Below are 23,881 nucleotides of genomic sequence, written 5' to 3' on the forward strand. Positions count from 1 at the left end.
TGCAGCGTGTTCCTGTGCAGCCTGCAAAATGAGAACATGATGAATGTGTTCTGCATTGACCTACACTGGGAAATGGCCAGGCACCTCCTAAACGCATTGACATGCATTACTGCCTGCAAATTCTGTGGGTTGTTAAGAAACGGCACCTGCTTCATTTTTTGGAATACTATTATGATCCTTTGTATCGGGATACATATAACCAAACACGTTGAATTTAGTAACACAGCGCAACATTTGTATTCCTTTTAATTTTGCTTCAGCATTGGTATTGTGTGTGGTTGGTGAAGACAGCTGTGATAGTTTGGATTTGGATTTTTGTTAGATGCTGAGTACCAAATGCAGTTTTTCTACCATTTAGTTAATATATTTCAAAAGTCTATGGTGTCCGTTTATGACACGCAGAATAGCTGAGATTCAGAGGATCACAGCTATTCTCTGGTTATTCACAGTTTATAACACCCAGGAAAATATGTTCAGCCCTTCTCTGGAGATCTGTGTTCTCCCTCCAGATTCTCCAGCCCAGAGCTGGAGAATTGGAGGAACCGAAAACTAAGCAGAGATAATTTACCTCTGCTTAGTAAACTGATCTTTTACTGTAATCTCGCGAGATTATAGTAAAATCAGCCATTTTCCAGAGTTTGTAGACCGTTCTCCAGTGTTTGGAGATCGTTCTCCCTTCGTTCGGAGAACTGCTTCATAAACTGCATTCACAGGAGAACTGTGTTCTCCGAGAATGCCGGAGAACTGAGCAGCGATCTATTACCGCTGGTTCATAAACGGACACCTAAGTCCCTGGATATGATCAATGCACATGGCAGTACATACATAAGTATATATACTGCAGAGAATATATGTTAAAAAAAAGACTAAAGCACTGTACTATTTAAGAAAAAACAACTAGAAAAAAAGAATATTGTATAAGAAGCAAAAAAACAGCTAAATAAAATTACAAAGGAAATTAAATTGTTCTTAGAATATCTATGTTGGTGTTTCTGTGTATATTGTCAGTTCTATAGTTACAAGTATTGATGCATACCGGTAAATATAAATATAGTTACATAGTTAGTCTGGCTGAAAAAAGACAAAAGTCCATCCAGTTCAACCATAGAAAATACAGTTATAATCCTATACCCACAGTTGATCCAGAGGAAGGCAAAAAAAACCCAGCAAAGCATGATCCAATTTGTTCCTGCTGGGAACAAAATTTCTTCCTGATCCCCCGATGGGCAATCTGATATTCCCTGGATCAACTTTACCTATAATGTTAGTATCCAGTTATATTCTGTGTATCTAAGAAAAAATTCAGGCCTTTTTTGAAGCAATCCACTGAGCTGGCCAGAACCAACTCTTGAGTGAGTCTATTCCACATTTTCACAGCTCTCACTTTGAAGAAACCTTTCCGTGTTTGGAGATTAAATTTCTTTTCCTACAGGCATAAAGAGTGCTCCCTTGTCCTCTGTGATGACCTCAGGGTGAATAGCTCTACACCCAGTTCACTATATGAACCACTGATGTATTTATACATGTTGATCATATCTCCCCTTAATCTCCTCTTCTCAAGAGAGAATAAATTCAGTTCCTCTAATCTTTCCTCATAGCTGAGCTCCTCCATGCCTCTTATCAGTTTAGTTGCCCTTCTCTGTACTTTCTCAAGTTCCCCAATGTTCTTTTTGTGAATTGGTGCCCAAAACTGAACTGCATATTCCACATGAGGTGTTACTAATGATTTGCACAGGAGTAATATGATATTTCTCTCTGGAGTCTCATTTAATACAAGAGAGGATTTTGCTTGCTAGAAAACACAGCTTGGCATTGCATGCCATTATTAAGCTTGTGATCTACCAGAACTCCCAGATCCTTCTCCACCATTAATTCCCCCAGTTGTACTCCCCCTAGTATGTATGATGCGTGCATATTCTTAGCCCCCAAGTGCATAACCTAACATTTATCAACATTAAACCTCATTTGCCATGTAGTTGCCCAATTAAACAGTGCATTGAGGTCGGCTTGTAAGTTGAAGACATCCTGTAAGGACATTATTCCACTGCACAGTTTGGTGTCATCTGCAAAGACTGAAATGGGATTTTTAATCTCAGACCCCATATCGTTTATAAATATATTAAAAAGTAAGGGTCCCAACACAGAACCTTGGGGTACACCACTGATGACCCCAGACCATTCAGAGTATGAATCATTAACCACTACTCTTTGAATACGATCTTTTAGCCAGTTTTCTATCCATTTATGGATTTTTCCAAGCCCGTAGACTTTACCTTACACATTAGCCATGTGTGGGGAACTGTGTGAAACGCTTTTGCAAAATCCAAATATACCACGTCCACCGCTACCCCTCTGTCCAAGGTTTTGCTCACCCCCTCATAAAAAGAAATCAGATTTGTTTGACAACTTCTGTCTAATATATATATATATATATAAATGTTAACCTGTTTATTAATCACGTTTTACAGGAACATGTTCACTCGTTTCCACGACACTACCAGGCTTGCCAACAAAGGCATTTACTATAGTTTTCAGTTTTCCTGGTCTGAGCATGCTTAGTCATGTCACTACTGAGATGTCTGAACTAGGTGAAGTCGATGCCTGTTTGGATTTTTTTAAATATATCACTTTATATAGACAAATCTAGAATTATTTTAGCCACTTCCAGACCGGACACTTTTACCCCCTTCCTGACCAGGGCAATTTTCAGCTTTTAGCGCAATCACACTTTGAATGACAATTGCGTGGTCATGCAACACTGTAATCAAATGAATTTTTTACCATTTTTTTGAGACAGATAAAGCTTTATTTTGGTGGTATTTATTCACCACTGGGATTTGTATTTTTTTTGCTATGTAAATGAAATGTCCAAAAATTTTGAAAAAAAGTGTTTTTTTTATAAAATTTTGCAAATAAATAATATTTCATCATATATCTTAGCCAAAATTTATTCCATTATCTTTTTAGTAAAAAAAAAATCCAAATTAGTTTATAACCAAAAATTATAATTTTTAAACATTTTTTTTACATTTTTATTTTATTTTTTTATATTATTGTTTTGTTTTTTTTTACATGCTGTCACCCTAGCAGTACAGGATCATCATAGTGACACTGTACTACTTGTGGGGGGTGATGAAGATTTTTTTTTTACACTGATTGCTTTTACACCCATATAGGATGTAAAAGCAATAATTTCTCTTTCTCTCTGTGTGCATTCTTGCACTCATTGAGAAGTACTGAGTGAGCTGTGATTGGTCACAGCTTGTCACATGGTACAAGGCTTTTGTGAATAGCCTTGTACCATGTGACCTCTGTGATCATTCACAGATTTCACACGTAGTAAGCAATGATGTCAGAAGTGACATCTTGCTTACTACTTTGCGTGTGATCACTGATTGGCCAATCAGTGATCACATGATTGGGACCTCGTACAGAGGTCCTGTCCGATGATCGGTGTTTCACTGTGTCCGGAGGACACAGCGGGCACTGGATCGCGGTGCTGCGTGCTCCCAGGGTGCGGGGAGGCCGTTTATAAACGGCCACCCGACACTGCAGTGCCACCGTCCGGCCGTTTATATGCAACGGCCAGTCGGGAAGTGGTTAAAGCAATTATTCTTAAAAATGTCCAACATATGTATAGGAAGTATAAATTACTTGGGATCATGTCATTAAATGATTTTTCTCTGCTGTTCACCTAGTTCTAAGAGGTGACTTCATTTAGATGGTCTCTAAATTCTGTGACCAATAGTAAATTTCGATTGTGTCTATTTGTGGACTGAGTGGTTTAGTAAATCTCTTCTCTACCTAATAGTAGTTGGTTATCCAAGGAACTGCAATAATTTGCAGACAAGGTGCCTTAGTAAATCAACCCCTGTGTGTCATGTGGTAGCAAGTATTCCACACATCTGGAAGTACAGAATACCTTCAGTAGCCAAGAAGCACTGAAGTGGTAGTGTTTGAGGAAATGGTCTAGAATGGTAAGTATATTTGCAGCTATGTGTTTTTAGCAGGTATGGTGTTACAACATACATAAAAGTAACTCGCTAATGCGGTAACTTTAGGGTTCCCAGGAGATGTCTACATATGAAGAAATGAAGAAGACATTTATCCAATGTTTATACCCCACACAACCTGCCATTGTTTCTTGGTAACATTCTTCCTTTCCTCTTCTCACTGTGAAGAGGGAAGGATCAGGTAGGTCACTGTCCTATTGTTCTTACTATATGGTTATTGACATGCAGCTTAAAGTAGCAATGATGTGAACCACAAAAAGCTGCACTAAATAAAAGATATTTAAGAAGGTAAAATAGTTCACATATATGTACTTCAACTGTGTTTGGCTGGAGCTCTGTTTTGAATGTGTGCACTAAAGCCAAATTTTTGCAGACTATTTTCCATGTCATAGTAATCACAATCTAAACACCATTTAACATGATAATTTCTATACAAATGTTGAAAAAACTAAACCATTTGGGGACAATAAAATCAATACACAATTAAAACAATCAGTCAGAAGTATATTTTATATTGTTTCAATCTGAAATCCTTTCAACACTGCTACTACAGTCCTGATGGCTTTTTACTTTGGCATATATCAAAGATAATGTATCATTTCATTTATTTATTTATTACTTATTGTCAAACTGATAAAGAAATTCAATCGAAAAGGTCCACATAGAATAATAACTGTACTACGTTAGACAGTTTTAAACATTATCTGCCTGTATGATAAACATTATCTTAAAGGATGATCACATGGCTGTTCAATATTTACTAAGAAGGATCTCTATAAAATGATCAGAAAAAGTTAACCCAAAGTCAGAAAGTGACTTTCGCCTCCCCCATGCTGCCCCTGTAACACTACTGTGAACACCAAAATACTTGAGACCTGGAGTATTCATATGCTTGATTACATTTTTTGTGCAGTGAGATGTTAGTGAAAGCACATTTCTTACTGTAGCTTTTAAGAGTTTGCTTACTTGTAAAAGGACTAAATAATGAATTATAATTATAGCTGCAATTATTCATGAAAAATATATTAAAACTGATATTGGTTACATATAACAAGCTGATTCTACTCTCCAAACATATGGTTAAAAACATACCTCTAAATTCAGTAAACGTTCACAAAGAATTAGCATGACTTTTAATATTTTGTGACTGCCAATGACAACAACAATGGGTTTTTCCATGATTTGCCTCTATCAAACTTAGCCTATGCTGTTCTATTATTCTAAAATATGGCAAGCAAGCTGATAACATATCAGTCTATATATTTATACCATTAAATATGTCTGCTTATATTTAATATGTTCTCAAAGTTATTTCAGAATCGAGTCATGAACCTAGGGGGCTTTACAGACACCGATAATCAAATCAGGAGCACTAAAATTAATGAATTTGTATTTGCCTGCATACATTTATTTACCATCATACTGTCTGATATGCAGAGAATCATAAAATGTAGGATTCTCTGCAGAATGAGCAAGTCTTCTTGGAGCATACAAATTTGCAGTTTGGCAATTCTCCAATTTGTTAACTTTTAAACTGAATGGATTATTTGCTGTTTCCAGAACATGAACAGTTTGGAATCCTACAAAGCCAAGTCTTTCAGCACTGTTTTGGAAATATTTGATCTCTTAGTTCATACAGTTTGCTATAACAACCATTCAGCAGTCATATTTAGGTTTTTTTTTTTGAACAGCTGAAATTGGATTGGTTGCTATGAGTAAAAAAACATTGTTCCTTATACTTGCTGATTACACCAAACACTCATTTTATTATCCATAATTGGCCAGCTACACATGCTGCACCATTTTGATCCAGAAGACATGACTGCTCTATACGCAAACATGTGAGTAATCAAGGAGAAGCATGGAATAGGTCACTGAACATATATATGCCAATTTTATGAACATCCCATGAATGTTATCGCATCATATAATAGCTAATTAGAATATACCCATTTTTACAAATCTTCCCACATAGAAATAAAAAATGTCAGCATGAAAGCTTTATCAGAAAATTCCATTTTACACTGACCTCAAATTTCCTTAACTTAGTGTCTTAGTCTTGAAGAAATCTTAATATAGCAGTAACTCAATTTCACACTTTGTTGTAATAAAAAAAAAAAAAAACCCAACTAATTTTGCACAGAACTAATTAAACTTACACTATATTAGCATTATGATTGTGTTCCAAAGATAAAGTTTGATTTTAGTGCTTTCAATCCATTTCTTACATTTGTTATTGTAAGTATTATATATTTGCATGTAATTATTTTAAAAGTTTTCAGGTAATTTGCCTTAGAACATTCAAGCTATTTTATACTGCTTGATTAAGTTTTTGTTCAGCGAGACGTTAAGTAAAAGCACATTCCCCCTCCCCCTATAGTAGCTTTTTTAAGTAACTGCTTAATGGTAATAGGATTAAAATCATTAAGCAGTGACAGAAGTGTGGCTAACATGCTAGTTAAGTTGTCTATTAAATTACTTGGTCTGGTGTTTTGCCCTGAAACCTTTAATGGTCTTAATTTTCCTATAGGAATACACAATGGATGTTTTTTTCCGGCAGACATGGATTGATGAACGGCTAAAATTTGATGGTCCTACAGAAATACTTAGGTTAAATAATTTAATGGTCAGTAAGATTTGGACACCAGACACTTTTTTCAGAAATGGGAAAAGGTCAATCTCTCATAATATGACGACTCCCAATAAACTTTTCCGAATTATGCAGAATGGAACAATCCTCTACACTATGAGGTAAGAGAAGGCATTACCCTAAATAATAAATTAATTACAGAACTTGGTTACAAATTGCCAAGTACCTATCTTGCACATTTTATTTGACATTATCACATACAACATATCAAATCACGCTTAAATGTCATCATAGACGCTCATGTCTTTAAACTTTAGTTGACCTTGATAATTAGTGTAATAAGCCAGAGTATAAATAGGTCAACTGGAATGACTTTGGATATTATGGACCTCCCATTTAATTAATATTACAGAGTAGGGTGTTTGTGCACTTTGTGAGTCTAAATAATACTGATAGTTGGCTCAGACTTAATCAAAAAGTGATATAACCCTATAAGGACTTTGCAAAGCAGTCTGCAATTGAAATTGAATCCGATGCAAAAAAATATTGTAATACAAGACATGCTACTATATGTACTACAGTATGTGAATTATATAACACTATTAAACATTTAGCCCAGTATGACACCATTCAATACAATTTAAATAATTTTTCAAATGCAGTGCATTTAACTTTTATAAAATGAACAAAATTAAACTATTTGTAAAGTAATTTGTTAAATAACAAACATGATATACTTACCTGTTCTGTGCAGTGGCATTGCACAGAGCAGCCCTGATCCTTTTCTACTAGGGCCGCTTGCTGGCTGTCCTGGCTCCGTCTCTTCTCAGTGTGCCACTATAGGAAGCCACTTCCTATTGCTGTACACTAGCAGGCTCAATTCCAAGCCATGCTGCCTGAGTCCATAAACACAGACAGTGAGACTTGGCCCCAACCCCACTTCCTCATCACAGGATTTGACTGACAGCAGCAGGAACCAATAGCTCCAGCTGCTCTCAGGAAAGCCAGTGAGAGTGGGGAGAGGAGGAGAGAGCCACTGCACAGTGACGGATTAAGATCAGAATCAGGTATGTATAAGAGGGGGTGAGGAAGCAACACACAATCTGAAATTTTTTTTAACTTAATGCAGGAATACTTGCTGAAATTAAGTAGTTCTAAATCAGCTTTAAATCTTGGGGAATAACTTTAACTATTCATCTCTGGTGGCTTTACTCAAATTTTACTGTTCTCTTTCAACACTATTACAAGTAGGGGATGTTTCCAGATGTAATTAGCCAACTGAAGTGGCCTGCAGTATCAAACAAGGAAATACTTTACCAATCTCTTTCATATACTGTGCAGTTAGCCTTAAAGTGACACTAAAGGCATTTAAAAAAATTAAAATAATAAACATATTGTGCTTACCTGCTCTGTACAATGGTTTTACACAGAGCATCCCCAAGCTTCCTTTTCTAGGGTTCCCTGCCAGCGATCCTGTCTCTTCTTTGATTGCCCCCATAGCTTTCTGTGGGGGCACACAGTGTGTGCTCACTCCTAAGCTATGCGTGTTTATAGGTCTGTGTTCCATAGAAACACACAGAGGGGCTTAGCCCCATCTCTTGCTTCCTCCTCACTGCATTTGATTGACAGCAGCAGGAGCCAATGGCTCCTGTTGCTGCTCGAATCTTGCATGAAGATAGGGTAGAAGAGATGCAGCCGTGCACTGCGCTTCATCTCTTCTCCCCTCTATTCCCCCTCACACAGGGAAGGGGGAGAACAGAAAGCAAGAAATGTTTTTGTTACCTTAATTCAATGAATGCATTAAGGTAAAAAAAGTTTTGGCTTTAGAACGACTTTAAATAAGTTTACTCCATATTTCAACACTGGAGTGGCTTCAGGAAAGCATATGTTGATGCTGGTATGTAAAGTGGCACACTGTAATAACACATTTCTGACATCATATGAATACAACTCTTTCAGTCTGAGTCTTTAAAATGTTTGGTTGCACATAACATAAAGCATTAGCAAAATAAAGCTTTAATGTATAATTTAATATTTGCACAGCACAAAACAATATAAGACATGATATAAATTATATTGCGTTAAAGTGTCGTAGTATCTTTATTTCAGATTGACAATTAAAGCAGAATGTCCCATGAGGTTAATGAATTTTCCTATGGATGGACATGCATGTCCCCTGAAGTTTGGCAGCTGTATGTAGAATTGATTTTTTTTTTACAGATGCATATTGTGATGTGCTATTTATACACCATTATTTATTAATAAATAGTAGTTGTTTTAATGGGTTACACAGTACTAATTTTGTGTTAGTAGTGATGTTGCTGTTCATAAAGGTAGTACATGCAGCTGAAGGCATCTTTTAGAGAATGTTTAGAACACATTGATTTCATTACTGTCATACAAGTTAATGAACTAGGCCTTCCCTATGTAAAAGCATACGTTAGAGTGTCACTAAACTCGCATCATAAAAAAAAACATCAATAAATGCTATTTTACTCACTCACCATGAGAATCATTTTCTGTATTCTGCAAAAAACCTGGTTGATCCTGCTGTTCTCTATATCCTCCTTCTGTTCATGTCCCCAATTCAGCTAGGGATTTTGCAGCTGTAGAGGCAACTCTGCACATGCTCAGTTTTCAGTGAGTTTCTATGCTGAGCATATCCTTCATATCACATCTGAGCAGCCCATGTGAGTAGAGAGTCACACATGTGGGCTTATACACAGTGGCAAATGACAGCCCATTCTCTCTCTCTCCTCCTCCTCCCAGCCCACTAACCAGCTAAACACAATGGAGTGGGATATTACATGTAGATTGATGGAGGAATCACCTCCCTCTTATTCTAAGACACAGGCTGGAGGGGTTGGCACAGACTGTGACTGGCAGAAATCTGCCCAAACCATGTTATTTTCACAAAATATTTTGTATGTAGTTTATTTAGTTGTATATTTGTATGCCAATTTAAAATAGTTTATTGATATTATTAACCTCCCTAGTGGTATGATTATGTCATTATTTCTGTGCTCAAAGCGGTACATTTTTTAAAAATGGAAATTTGTTGTTTTTTATTGTAGTCCTGTAATTTTTAGGAATAACTCACTGAAATTTGTCCGAACAAGAGTCTAGTAAACATCCCGGGTATGATAAAATTTTAAACACAAAATCATAAATTATAATATAATAAATAATCATAAAAAATAATAATGTAATAATAATAAATTTAATTCAATAATCAAACCAAAAACTTTGAAATAAAGCACCAAGTCCGCACATCACTGAGCTTAGTCACAAAATCGTTTTCAGTGTCTGATGACGAATTTCCCCACAAATCATTATCACTCAATTCTGCAAGTGGTTCTGATTTACTATCACTGTTCTCTAGCTGGTCTCAAACCTCTTTTGACATAAAGGGACACTTTTTGGACGCAATGGACTTTTCTCAGTTTCAAGGCAGAAAGAACGGTAAAAAATGCAGGCAGGGCACAGGACAAAGCAGTAGGGACAAAATATATGTGAAATGCTTTGATACAGTAATGTTTTACTATGTGATTTTGGTGTATTTAGTGAATGTCACTTTTTAAAATTTTAAAATCTCCCGCTGGTTCCGGCCCCCGTATGCTCCGATACTCGCAGATACTGATAATTAACCCCGCCAGGGTTAATACCGCCAGGGGGGGTTAATGTACTTTTACTCTGTATTCCAAAGGCTGTGTCTTTTTATTTTGAATATGTGACCAGCAGCAGAGGACTAGAAGCTCCTCTTGCTTGATCTGGGTCATGTGACAGCTGTATATCGATTAGGTAAAAGGTACTTTGATTTTTTTTTTTTATACCTACAGTGCCATCTTCTACATACAGAAATAAAAAGAAAAATGTAAATTAAACTGTGTGTTTGTTATCGCTTTAAAGTGGAATTAAACCCAAAACCAAAAATGTAATATATTGCAGCTTACCAATCATTATATGTGGTGACTGCATCAGTTTTCTTTTTTTTTTGGCTTTATTAGTGAGACACCACTCTGGATGAATGAGCACAGGAGGAACAGCAGAAAGCAGCCCTGTCAGCTGGGGGGAGAATAGTGTTAAATGTATTAGCAAATTTAATTTCACTAACAAATTGATTACAAACTCAGGTTCACATTTTATAATCAGTTACAGCAAACAATATGTGTACTTTTGGGATAATGGTTTTACATTAATAAACAAGAGCTGATCATTTTAAGCAGCCCTGCCAGTGTTATATGGTTTGCCTCATCCATGTAACTGATACATTCTGCTGGAGAGCTTGTGATTTTCAAAAAGAACAGACTTTCCGGCTGGGTCACCAGATGAAAATAGAAGAAAGAAAGCCTAAAAAAAATGAAGGCAGCCATTAAATCTATGAATTGGAATGCTGCAATATAACTACTTGTGGATCACCTACCACAGTTTTACTGCAGCAGGGTGACCCCACTGCGCCAGATCATGTACATGATCTGGCATTGCTAGTTAGGGGGCATGAGCATGCACATCCGCTGCCCCTTCAGTGCTGTCATTTGCTACAGCACAAAGTGATCAGCAGGTTTCAGCCAATGATTTATGGCTGGGACCTGCTAATCAGCTTAGGGGATGACAGTTCAGAGCCCTGTGTTAAAAACAAGATGTGGCTGTTTTTTAAACCCTGCAAAGTAGAGAGATAAAACAGTCACATCTAGTAGTAAAAGCAGCACACATTACACATTTTTAGGCACACAGTTAACCCTTTGATTCACCCTAGATGTTAACCTTTTCCCATCCAGTGTCATTAGCACAGTGAAAGTGCATAGTATCAGCACTGATCACTGTATTAGTGTCACTAGAGATGCCAGTGTCATTTAGTGTCACATTGCCGAAGCACTATCACAGTTCCACTATAAGTCACTGATTGCCACCATTACTAGTATAAAAAATAAACCAATAAAAATGTTAGTATATATACCATCACTTTCGCACAAGCCAATTAATATACACTTATAAGGATTTTGTTTTACCAAAGACATGTAGCAGAAAACATTTTGGCCTAAATTTATGAAGAAATGTGATTTTTGATTATTTTCAGCTGATATGGTTTATAACAGAAAATAGAAAATATTATTGTCAATTGTTTTTTTTTTCCAAAATTTGAGAAATGAGAAGAGAGGGAAAGCTACATAAAAAGCTACAGATAGCCATAGAGAAAACTAGAGACAGACAACATCCTATACTAAACTTTTAATATTAAGTTACTCTATTGTCCCAAGCCTAGAACATAAAATTATCCTAAATTCTTATATTGAAAATGGTATAACAAAATGCAAGAAGTCCTTAAATGTGGTAGCTGATTTTTTTTTCTTTCAGGCTTTTTTCCTTTATTTTTATCATCCTGCTTGTGGCATACTTTCTGCACTAGGGTGACAATGCATACTTGTTGTACTGCATCTATGGAATAGTAGCATTGCCACCCTAATACAGAAGACAAAGTCCTCTCCTCCCGTGCATTCTCCTTAACATAGAGCATGTTTTAGTCCACAGAAATAGCTGGAATTAATGTAACAGATTAAAATGAAGCACATACAAAAAGGACAGGATGTTTTCAGCTCAGAAGATTTCTGACTTCTACTGTATATAACACTAAACTGAGAATGCAGCTTATTGCCTTATGATCCGGCAAGGCCAGCTCATTGTGAAAAACTTGAAGTGCTTTTCTAAGCAACCCCGTTCACACACACACACACGCAAGCCTTATCTTCTTTTTCCACCATCAGGAAATGGAAAAGTGTAGAGTCAATATGATTCAGCATTGCTACTCATTTGCAAGGGTTATATTTTACATTTATTCTTTTTCTCTGTTCTGAACTCAATTAAACAGATGCATACCCAAAAAGTGAAATAGTTTATACTTGGAAGAAAGGACCTTTATACTCAGTTGAGGTACCAGAAGAATCTTCAAGTCTTCTCCAATATGACCTTGTTGGGCAAACAGTTTCCAGTGAAACAATGAAATCTAATACAGGTAATCCGGTCCATTTTTTCTTTAGCGTTATGTGGCCATCTTGTTTACAAAACATTAAAGCCTATCGTGTACAGATGGATCCATTTGATTTTACTTAATGCATCCTTACTTTGTTTCTACAAATTATTTAATTTACGATTATATAAAATGTACTTTCTTTCTAGATACCACTATTATTCTTGTCTAACTTTATAGAATAGTTATATCATGCTACAATGTTACTATTATTGATGTTACTTGATATTTTCACTGTGCATAATATAATAATGTGATAATAATAAATTACTGATGCAGTTGTTGAAGCAAGAAAAAATGATCCTTGAGCTGGCAAGCCCACATTTCCCCAGTGGTGCACCAACACACCATTGGTCATGGTGTTTTATTGGTGAAGGTCTTCCATATGCCACATGGTCACATGTCTCCAAAGTCTTTTTCAAGAGTATGTCATAGCTATCAGCAGTAGGCACAGTATAGAGTACAGTGTGAAGCTAAATTCCTGAAAACTCTGAACTAGGATTTTAGTGTAGTAAAGGGGACCCCACTGCTAATCACATTGAAACACTCCTGAGCATTACTGACTGCTGTTGCCTTTTGTTATTGTCATGAGCAATGTTAACAAAACTAATTATTATTTTATTCACAATTGTCTCTGTGTTACAGTGTCATGGCATTTCCCAAGCTGTTATAGTCCTAAGTCTGAGACCTTTGAGTATCCAGTTCCCCTAGGTGTTATCCTTTCTATTAAACTGTTAAAGGCATGCTTAGGAAAATCTGATTTGGAGGTACTACTATAACTTTTCCCTTTCTCTTCGTAAAGAGAAGAGAATTTTATCATGTTTTCTCCATTTCTGAACAAAATGCCATCTATTTGAATTATTTGGATTGAAAGACCAGAGCTGAATGATAATACATGTATTACATATAGGTTAGGGCTATCAACTGCCATCTCATGATTGTTGATAGCCTTAAAGTGGTTATAAAGGCTCAACCTTCTCTGTGCGGCAGCCCCCCAATACTCACTTAAGCCCCCCTCTCAATCCAGCAATGTCCACTGTAGCCTCAGCTATCCTGGGACTCCCTCTTCTCATGGGCTGAGACAGCAGTGGGAGCCATTGGAAGAGAGAGGGAGTGGGGCCGAGCCACAGCTCCGTGTGTGAAAGGACACATAAAGCAGCGGGTGCCCCATAGCAAGCTGCTTGCTTTGAGGGTACCCAACAGGAGGGAGGGGCCAGGAGAGCCTGCGGAGTACTCAAGAAGAGGAAGATCCAGGCTAGTCTGTGCAAAACCACCGCACATAGCAGTAAGTATAGACATGTTTGTTTTAGGAAAAAAAGTTAAGCCTTTAGTATCACTTTAATTCACAGATATTTTTGCATACAAGTTGAAAAACTGTGTTGAATGCTAACAGGAAATATATTCATAAGTATACATAAACCAAATTACCAAGATCTCAAAGAGGCTTTAACATGGTAATGTCATTTCAAAGGTAATTTTTAATATTTTATATCTACAGCTTTAATCAAAATCCTATGTTACGGCCATGAAGGTTGACACATTCATTTACTGAAACTGGAGAGTGCAAATTCTGGTGCAGCTGTGCATCGTAGCCAATCAGCTTCTAACTTCAGCCTGTTCAATTAAGCTTTGACAAAAAACTGGAAGCTGATTGTTTTCTATGCAGCTCTGCACCAGATTTTGCACTCTCCAGTTTTAGTAAATCAACCTTGTTAAAGTATGACAATGCCTCTAACTGTGCTCCTGCATTTGGGCTACTGATAGTGAATGATACATGCATAATTTGTGTTGAAATGGCCATTAATAGTCTTTGTTATCAGCAAACCCAAAACTACCATGTTATCAGAGGGCATGCATGTAGACAGGTACCTTTTGCAAATAAATAAATAAAAAAGCAATTATGACACACAGTGCAAGCTAAATATTAAAATGCATATTGTATCACTCAATTTGTAAGCTTCTAGTTCATGACACACAGTGCAAGCTAAATATTAAAATGCATATTGTATCACTCAATTTGTAAGCTTCTAGTTCATGTCAATTGGTTTTTTAAAGTTACCTTAAAATGTATTTTCAATTTTGCAGAAAATTGGGATAGATTTATAACATGTTCCCTTTCACATAGCATAACTGGAAAATATTTAAAACTATTTACTTAAAATCTTACCTTACTTCCCCCTCTTAGTAATGTTAATGAAAGAGTTGTAGAGTAATGTTTAACATAGTTAAGCTTGTATTTATTGTGCTGGCAGATCTCCAGTATCAGTTGCAAACTAGATATGAACAGTGTCTGTCCCAACAAAAAGTAAAATACTGAAGGTTTGGGTTGTACATTGTGGGGTTTATTTACTAAAGTTGGTTCAAGAATCTTGTGCACTTCTGCATGGAAACCAAGAAGCTTACAGCTTTTATTGCTAAAGCTTAATTGAACAAGCTGAGGTTAGAAGCTGATTGGCTACCGTGCAGAGGTACACGAGATTCTGAGTGGACCAGCTTTAGTATATCTCCCCCTGTATGTTAATGCGCTTTATCTGCATTTGTCCCATCCTTGAAATTGTTCAGATTGGCATGGAGCCCTGTAAAACCTACAAAGTAGCACCCAGAAAAGAACAACAGATGAAAAAAATGATTATTAGGTATGCTGGGGGAACACATAATAAACATAATGAGAGGGGGCAAATTAGACTGAAAAATAGAACTACACTTTAGTATACATAAGAAATGATCACATGGCAATAACTGTGATATACAGATATTTGTGTATCATGTTACCAAAATTATATCTCAACCCAAGGAAACATAATAAACCATCTTAAAAATTTCTCTGAAGTAAATTTAGGTTCAGTATATGACTTTCGTATTTGCTAGGAAGCATGCAAAGTCAACAACGGGAGAATTTATATCCCTTAGCTCAAAGGGGTTTATTTACTAAAGCTGGTTCTCTAAGAATCTCTTGTACCTGTGCATGGTAGCCAACCAGCTTCTAACCTCAGCTTGTTCACTTAAAGTGTTACTAAACCCAGGACTCTGCATCCACTATATCTGGTCTCCCACAGTACACAGAACATGGAAATGCAATTATTTAGTAAATATAAACTGCTAAATACCTTTTCTCATCAGCAGTTAGAGCAGTCTTGTGGCTTCTATCAGTGTACAGCCCACTTGCTAAAGCTTGTAGGAGGAGTTTTTTTCTGCTCTAGGTGGATGGAAATCCCCTGACCTCTGTCTGGACAGTGCTGATTGGCCCTGTGCGGATCACATGCACTTTCTCAAGAAAAAAAAAACACTCTAGCAATATACACCAAATATTGAGCATATGCATGCCTACAGTTCAGTCTGGAGATAAGTGGTGGTCGCTTGAAAAAGGGGAGGAACAGAGAAGAAAGGATCAAACAGCCTTTTTACACAATGCAGAGGATTAACCACTTAGGTCCCACAGTGAGTATAACAAGCATGCTTTACTACATATACAGACTGATTTTACTGTTGTGGGTAGTTACAGCTTACAGGATTTATTGCTAAAGCTTAAAGTGTTAAGTAAAACTGTCTTGAAATAAATATATGGGCAGCATTTCTGTCTGGTGTGCTCACACTCTGCCTTCAATGCAACAGGGGAAATTTATTAAAACTGGAGCAGTCAGAATCTGGTGCAGCTGTGCATGGTGGCCAATCAGCTTCTGACTCCAGCTTGTTCAAGTAAACTTTGGCAATAAAACCTGGAAGCTTATTAATTTACACTTGTGATCGCAGGGGTAGTAAAATACACAGTTGAGCTGTGCTTTCCCTTGATTATTTGCAGAGAACTCACCTCCTAGGCTGCAGCTTTACAATCACTGGAATCATGTGATTTTAGAATAAGATGGAAGGTACTTTTAGAATATATGTACCAGAGATTTCTCTTCTGAACTATGTCCAATATAAGAGAATGTGATTTTTTTCAGAGACTTTACAGAAGGCCCAACTACATTAAATGTGTCTTTGGTAACTGTTCAATGTTTACAAAGTAAAAATAGCAAAAAAGTTAAATGATTTCCTATATTGACTATACTAAGCACTTCCCTCAGTTGTTTATGGTAAAAATCCTGTAAAATCCAAGCCATCATAAACTGTCCAGATGTTTTGAGTCCTAAAAAGAGGGATATCATTAGTATATTTTTTTTAATAAGTGTTAGAGAAGAGAATAACTACTACCATTTTTTTTCTTTTATCTCCTGTGCCAGAGAGAAGTTGCTTCAAAATAAGGGAACTTATCTTGTAGATGGTTATGTCTACATTAGGTGTCCCGATCCAACTCCCTATAAGAGAATGCTTCTAATCTCAGCTTGTTACCTATATGAAAGACACCTGGTAGCCAGAAATCCTGCTGAATGATAGGGGATCAAATACTTATTTCCCTCATGATCATGCAAATCAGTGCATAATTTGTTAGACATGCATTTCTTTAGAATTTTTTGTTGTCTGTCTCTCAGTGTTACAATACACCTACCATTCCATTTTTAGACTGATCATTTCTTTGTGAGTGGGCAAACATTCAAAATCAGCAGGGGATCAAATACTTATTTCCTTCACTGTAGCAGATATAATGGGTGGGAATTTGGAAAGCCCCATTGAGCGACATGCCTACCAGATCGATTAATTATAATTTTTTTGCCCTGGCCCGAATACACCCCCACATTCATGGGGACGCCTTTGACCAACGTATATTACAAATTGAGGCAATGTGAATTTATAGATTAAATGCTATTGCCCCTCCTGGACTAAATGATTCCATGAGCTTTGCCCCATTTTTAACAGGCACTTGATGTCCTGGTATTACCTCTGTATCTTTATTTTTAGAGATGATCAACCAATGGCGGAGTATAAAATAAGGGTTTTTGGTCACTGTATTTTTGAAGATTGTGAGCTTTCAGGTCATAGACGGTGGACATCAACTTCAAGTAATTGTTTTACTTTTTCTTTTCTGCTTTGTGCTGTTTTGCTTTGTTTGATTTTGGTTTTGTTTTATTTTATTCTGTTTTGTCTTGTTTGGTTTCATTTGCATCCAGGATGACTTGTCTCTGTGTGAACCAGGTCCCCTCTGGGAATTGTGAGCTTCTGGTGGTCATATTTCCTTGTAGTTATTGTATTCCGTTATTTCCTGGTCTGTCCTCTAGATGGAGCACTGTCTATGGTAGATGTTCTATGTGTAGATTGATTTTGGAGTGCATACGCCATGGCAGCGACCATCTTTGGTCTTTAGTTTGCTTGGTCTACATGCAAACAAGATGATGGTGAAGTAATTGGTGGCTTTTTTAATGCTTTATGTATTTGATTGTCTGCGTTTAGATAACCTGTTGACAGGCTCCCTGGGGGGGGACGGGACACCGCCTTCTGTTCCTGCCCTTTCATGGCCACATGTTATATTGTGGCCTGTTGATTTTGGGCAGTTCCTTGGGAGGCACAGGGACTATAAGATGGGCTAACAGGGGACATTTCTTTCTCTTCATCCTTTGTAACGTTTGTACCAGGATAGTGGTGAGTTCTCATGGATGCAATGCATCTAAAGTGGTGAGTGTTTCAGACCAGTATGGCTTTTTGAATTTTTATGATTAAGTATGACACTGAATGTCCTCTCCCTGTGTTTTGTTTGATTCTTTTAGAGAGGTCAAACCACATATGAGACACATCTTCTATGGCCATTGGGGTCTGTCTCCTCATTACAGCACTCTGTCAGATATATATGTTTCATCTTTATTTTGAGTAGTGGTGCGGCCTTTGAACATTATAAGCTGGGAGATCTCCCACCTGCTATTTGAGAATTTGAACTACATCGTTAAGTCGGCGTAAGTAGGTTGTGGACTAGGAAATGGAATCCACATATTTTCAATATCTATTTAATGATAGCACGCTATTGATCTATTTTTGGAGGTATTTATTATGCATTTAATGACGCTATAAAATTGAGGCCTATTGCTGCCTGTCTATGGTCTCTTCTTGACATGCCTCCCCTTGATCTATATGGAGATGACCACATTTGGAGATTCTCTATACTGTTTTTGTAAGTTGCTTGTTGTGTGTGTGTGTGTTTTTTTTTTCTCTTGGTGTTGTATGTCCATCTTTCTCCTCCTATGGCCAGTTGATAATTTTGATTATTTATGTTAATGTACCCATGCATATACATGTATCTTATATACATATATATTATTTTTATTTTTATTTTCCATTTATAGAGATGTTATGAACATTTGTAACACTTGAGTGCAATAATCTGAAGAAGCAGTTGTTACCGCAAAATGCCTTATTATCCCCAACAACAAGTGTATTGTGCAAATCATGATTTTTCAATAATTTTATCATTTGTAGTTTGTTTCCATATTCTCTTTGAATAAAATGGTGATGCAATTTTATACTATTGTACTGTATGTGTATCTTTTTGATCTTTCAAATGCTTATACTGGTAGATCACCCTTGATATCCCTATTTTCTTGCTTATTGGTATCTTCGTTTTTGTAGGGTGGAGACCTCCCAATTTAGGGATGTATATATCTCACCTCACTTCAGCTTTAAATACAGCTTCACCTTCTCATATACAGGGGAAACTTGAAAAATTAGAATATCGTGCAAAAGTTAATTTATTTCAGTAATGCAACTTAAAAGGTGAAACTAATATATGAGATAGACTCATTACATGCAAAGCAAGATAGTTCAAGCTGTGATTTGTGAAAATTGTGATGATTATGGCTTACAGCTCATGAAAACCCCAAATCCACAATCTCAGAAAATTTGAATATTGTGAAAAGGTGCAATATTCTAGGCTCAAAGTGTCCCACTCTAATCAGCTAAATAAGCCATAACACCTGCAAAGGGTTCCTGAGCCTTTAAATGGTCTCTCAGTCTGGTTCAGTAGGTATCACAATCATGGGAAAGACTGCTGACCTGACAGTTGTGCAGAAAACCATCATTGACACCCTCCATAAGGAGGGAAAGCCTTAAAAGGTAATTGCAAAAGAAGTTGGATGTTCCCAAAGTGCTATATCAAAGAACATTAATAGAAAGTTATGTGGAAGGGAAAAGTGTGGATGAAAAAGGTGCACAAGCAGCAGGTATGACCGCAGCCAGTCAGGAAAAGGCCATTCAAAAGTGTTGGGGACTTTCCCAAGGAGTGGACTGAGGCTGGAGTCAGTGCATCAAGAGCCACCACACACAGACGGATCCTGGACATGGGCTTCAAATGTCGTATTCCTCCTGAACAACAAACAACGTCAGAAGCGTCTTACCTGGGCTAAAGAAAAACAGACCTGGTCTGTTGCTCAGTGGTCCAAAGTCCTCTTTTCTGATGAGAGCAACTTTTGCATCTCATTTGGAAACCAAGGACCCAGAGTATGGAGGAAGAATGGAGAGGCACACCCTGCAAGATGCTTGAGATTCAGTGTGAAGTTTCCACAGTCTGTGTTGATTTGGCAAGCCATGTCATCTGCTGGTGTTGGTCCACTGTGCTTCATTAAGTCCAGGGTCAACGCAGCCGTCTACCAGAAGATTTTGGAGCACTTCATGCTTCCTTCCGCAGACGAGCTTTATGGGGATGCTGACTTCATTTTCCAGCAGGACTTGGCACCTGCCCACACTGCCAAAAGCACCAAAACCTGGTTCAATGACCGTGGGATTATTGTGCTTGATTGGCCAGCAAACTCGCCTGACCTGAACCCCATAGAGAATCTATGGGGCATTGCCAAGAGAAAGATGAGAGACATGAGACCGAACAACGCAGAAGAGCTAAAGGCCGCTATTGAAGCATCCTGGTCTTCCATAACACCTCAGCAGTGCCACAGGCTGATAGCTTCCATGCCATGCCGCATTGAGGCAGCAATTGCTGCAAAAGGGGCCCAAACCAAGTACTGAGTACATATGCATGCTTACAGTATACTTTTCAGAGGTCCAATATTGTTCTATGTACAATCCTTGTTTTATTGATTGCATGCAATATTCTAATTTTCTGAGATTGTGTATTTGTGGTTTTCATGAGCTGTAAGCCATAATCATCACAATTATGCATGCAATGAGTCTATCTCATATATTAGTATCACCTTTTAAGTTGCATTACTGAAATAAATTAACATTTGCACGATATTCTAATTTTTCGAGTTTCACCTGTATTTAAACAAGTAGACTTACAGTGTCACACTCTAATCATCTAATTAACGCAAAACACCTGTAAAGGTTTTCTGAGCCTTTAAATGGTCTCTCGGTCTGGTTACACAATCGTGGGGAAGACTGCTGACTTGACAGTTGTCCAGAAGACAGCCACTGACACCTTCCACAAGGAGGTTAAGTCACAAAAGGCCATTGCTAAAGAAGCTGGCTGCTTACAGAGTGCTGTCAGCAAGCATAATAATGGAAAGTTGAGTGGAAGGAAAAAGTGTGGTAGAAAAAGGTGAACAAACAACAGGAAAGCCTTGAGAGGATTATGAAGCAAAGGCCATTCAAGAAATTGTGTATATATATATATATATATATATATATATATATATATATATATATATACACACACACTCAGAGCAGATCTGTCTCAGTAATGGATTATATAGCTGCAATTATTTTCTTTATGTTTATTTTTTCAACTTTTTTTTAAGACATCTAGTTTTTCTATCAATAAGTTCAATGACAGTGAGTTTATTTTTTATTGATGCAGCCTAGCCATGATACTAGCATTAAGGATCTCACTGTAAAATTAAAACAGCATCTGTTAAGAATAATGATGTTCATTACATGTAATTGTATTCTTTGAGTTAATTATATGTTTATTTTTTTAACCAACAGGTGAATACATTGTAATGACAGTGCATTTCCACTTACAAAGGAAAATGGGTTATTTTGTCATACAGACATATATCCCTTGCATAATGACCGTCATTCTTTCTCAGGTGTCTTTTTGGATCAACAAAGAATCTGTTCCGGCTAGAACAGTTTTTGGTATGCCTTGGAACTGGTGCACTCATTAATTTCCATTTCATTATTCATTTATCATTTCATTGTTTATTTGTCACAGGTGAATATTCACAGCAAATTGTCCTGTTTTTTCTACGAAGAAAAATAGGCTATTACATCATCCATACATACATTCCATGCAGCATGACTGTTGTGTTGTCCCAAGTTGTGTTTTGGATCAACAAAGAATCAGTTCCAGCAAGGACTGTTGCGGGTATGGGCCTAGCTTATTTTCAGTATGTATATATATTTAAATAACTATGAACCTGATGTTACTGGAGTTTTGGACCCAAGAAGTGTCTGTCACATCATCTTGTTATATATTTTGATATATAACACTGTCACATCATCTTGTTATATATTTTGATATATAACACTCAACTCTTCATAAATGTTGACATTATTTAAATAAGACAGTAGTAAAAAAAATATGTGATAAAGGCGTAAGGTGAAGTAACTCATTGGTTGGTGAGAGATGGGGAGATGCTGCACATGATAAATGTTATATACTGATTATCCATTGTTATGATCACCTATGAAGTTTGACCTATGAAGTTTCTTTCTGAGTTTTGAGTATACATTAATAAAGATGTAATTAATTTAAACTTTTAACTACAAGCCTACTGGGCACTTATACCCCCTTCCTGCCCAGGCCAATTTCCAGCTTTCAGCACTGTTGCACTTTGAATGACAATTGTGCAGTCATGCAACACTGTACCCATATGAAATTTTTATCATTTTTTTGTGACAGATAGAGCTTTATTTTGGTGATATTTAATCAACTCTGGCTTTTTTATTTTTTCTTAAACAAAGCAAAAACCACAGAAAATTTTGAAAAAAAAGTTTCTTAGTTTTTGTTATAAAATTTTGTAAATAAGTGATTTTTCTCCTTCACTGATTTGCGCTAATGAGGCTGCACTGATGGACACTGATAGTTGGCACTGATGGGCACTAGTGAGGAGGCACTGGTAGGTGGCACTGATGGTCATTGACAGGCATCACTGATGGGCACTGAAAGGCAGCACTGATATATGGAACTTATAGGTGGCAATGATAGGCATTGATAGGTGGCACTGACTGGCACTGATGGGTGACACTGAAAGCCAGCTCAGATGGGCACTGATATGTGGCATTGGTGTGCACTGGTAGGCACTGATATGTGGCATTGCTGTGGCACTGGCACGTGGCACTGATGAGCACTTACAGCTGGCACTAATGGACACTGACAGGTGGCACGGCTGGGGCTACACTGATCATCAGAGCACATTGATCATCAGTGCTCTGATGATCAGTGTAGATGTCCCCTCTGCGGAATGCCAATTACCGGCTCTCCTCTCCTCTCGAGCTGTCAGCGTGACAGCTCGAGAGGAGAGAAATGCCGATAACCGTCATTTCCCTGTTTACATGTGATCAGCTGTGATTGGACACAGCTGATCACATGACCGAGCCGTCATCTTTGGCTCTTTCCATGGATCGGTGATCCTCTGTGTCCAAGGGACACAGCGCACCGCCGATCGCCGCGTTGTGCGCTCCGGGAGCCACGCACGCGCGATGAGAATGGGAGGACGTCATATGATATCCTCCCAGAACAAGAGAACCACCTTGCATCTGTCATAATACTATATGGCGGGCGGGACACAGCGCACCGCCGATCGCCGCGCTGTGCGCTCCGGGAGCCACGCACGCACGATGAGAATGGGAGGACGTCATATGATGTCCTCCCAGAACGAGAGAACCACCTTGCATCCGTCATATTACTATATGGCGGGCGGGAGGTGGTTAATATGAATTGGGATGCTGTCTATTAACCACCTCACATACAGGACACTTTTTGATTTTTTCCCACACATTAAAATTAGCATTTTTTTTTAACATTGCTTAGCACCCACAAACATTATATATTTTCTGAAAGCAAAAGCCCTGGAGAATAAAATCATGGCTGTTGCATTTTATGTTGCATAACTATTTATCAGATGCATAGGGGACCAACAGGCTCCCTATGTGATAGAATGGACAGGTGACAGGTATTCTTTATGGAGTTGTCAAGGCTCATTTAGTCCCCCAAAGTCTCCCCTGCCTTCCACAGCAGTTAATCAAATACAGGTCATGGTTGATTAGCTGCTTCCTTGGTTACAATAGCCAAGGAATGACAGCTCTTAAACCGGAAGTCAAAATCCTTCTTACTACAAGGTTCATAAGTCACAGAGGAGATCAGGGAATGGATGCTCCTTGATCTTCTCTGAATCAAACTATTGGGGAAGTTTTCCGTGGTCCAAGTAGAAACGGGAA

The 23,881-nt window shown here is 37.6% G+C and overlaps 1 protein-coding gene across 3 annotated transcripts in view; it reads left to right on the forward strand.

Moving 5' to 3' along the window:
* Positions 1-23,881, forward strand: part of GABRA6 (gamma-aminobutyric acid type A receptor subunit alpha6) — a 42,696-nt gene that overhangs the window by 10,336 nt on the left and 8,479 nt on the right. The window contains exons 4-8 of one of the 3 annotated variants that reach the window (XM_089663192.1): positions 6,544-6,764; positions 8,713-8,795; positions 12,470-12,613; positions 21,425-21,577; positions 21,654-21,806. In XM_089663192.1, the coding sequence (XP_089519318.1) occupies positions 6,544-6,764; positions 8,713-8,795; positions 12,470-12,613; positions 21,425-21,577; positions 21,654-21,806 (754 nt within the window). The remainder of the gene's footprint in view (positions 1-6,543; positions 6,765-8,712; positions 8,796-12,469; positions 12,614-21,424; positions 21,578-21,653; positions 21,807-23,881) is intronic. The other 2 variants (XM_089663074.1, XM_089663133.1) reach the window with 2 other exon arrangements.

The sequence above is a fragment of the Staurois parvus genome, unplaced genomic scaffold (assembly GCF_062004578.1).
Source record: "Staurois parvus isolate SC_StPar_1 unplaced genomic scaffold, SC_StPar_1.0 ptg000006l, whole genome shotgun sequence".
In the NCBI taxonomy this organism is placed as follows: domain Eukaryota; kingdom Metazoa; phylum Chordata; class Amphibia; order Anura; family Ranidae; genus Staurois; species Staurois parvus.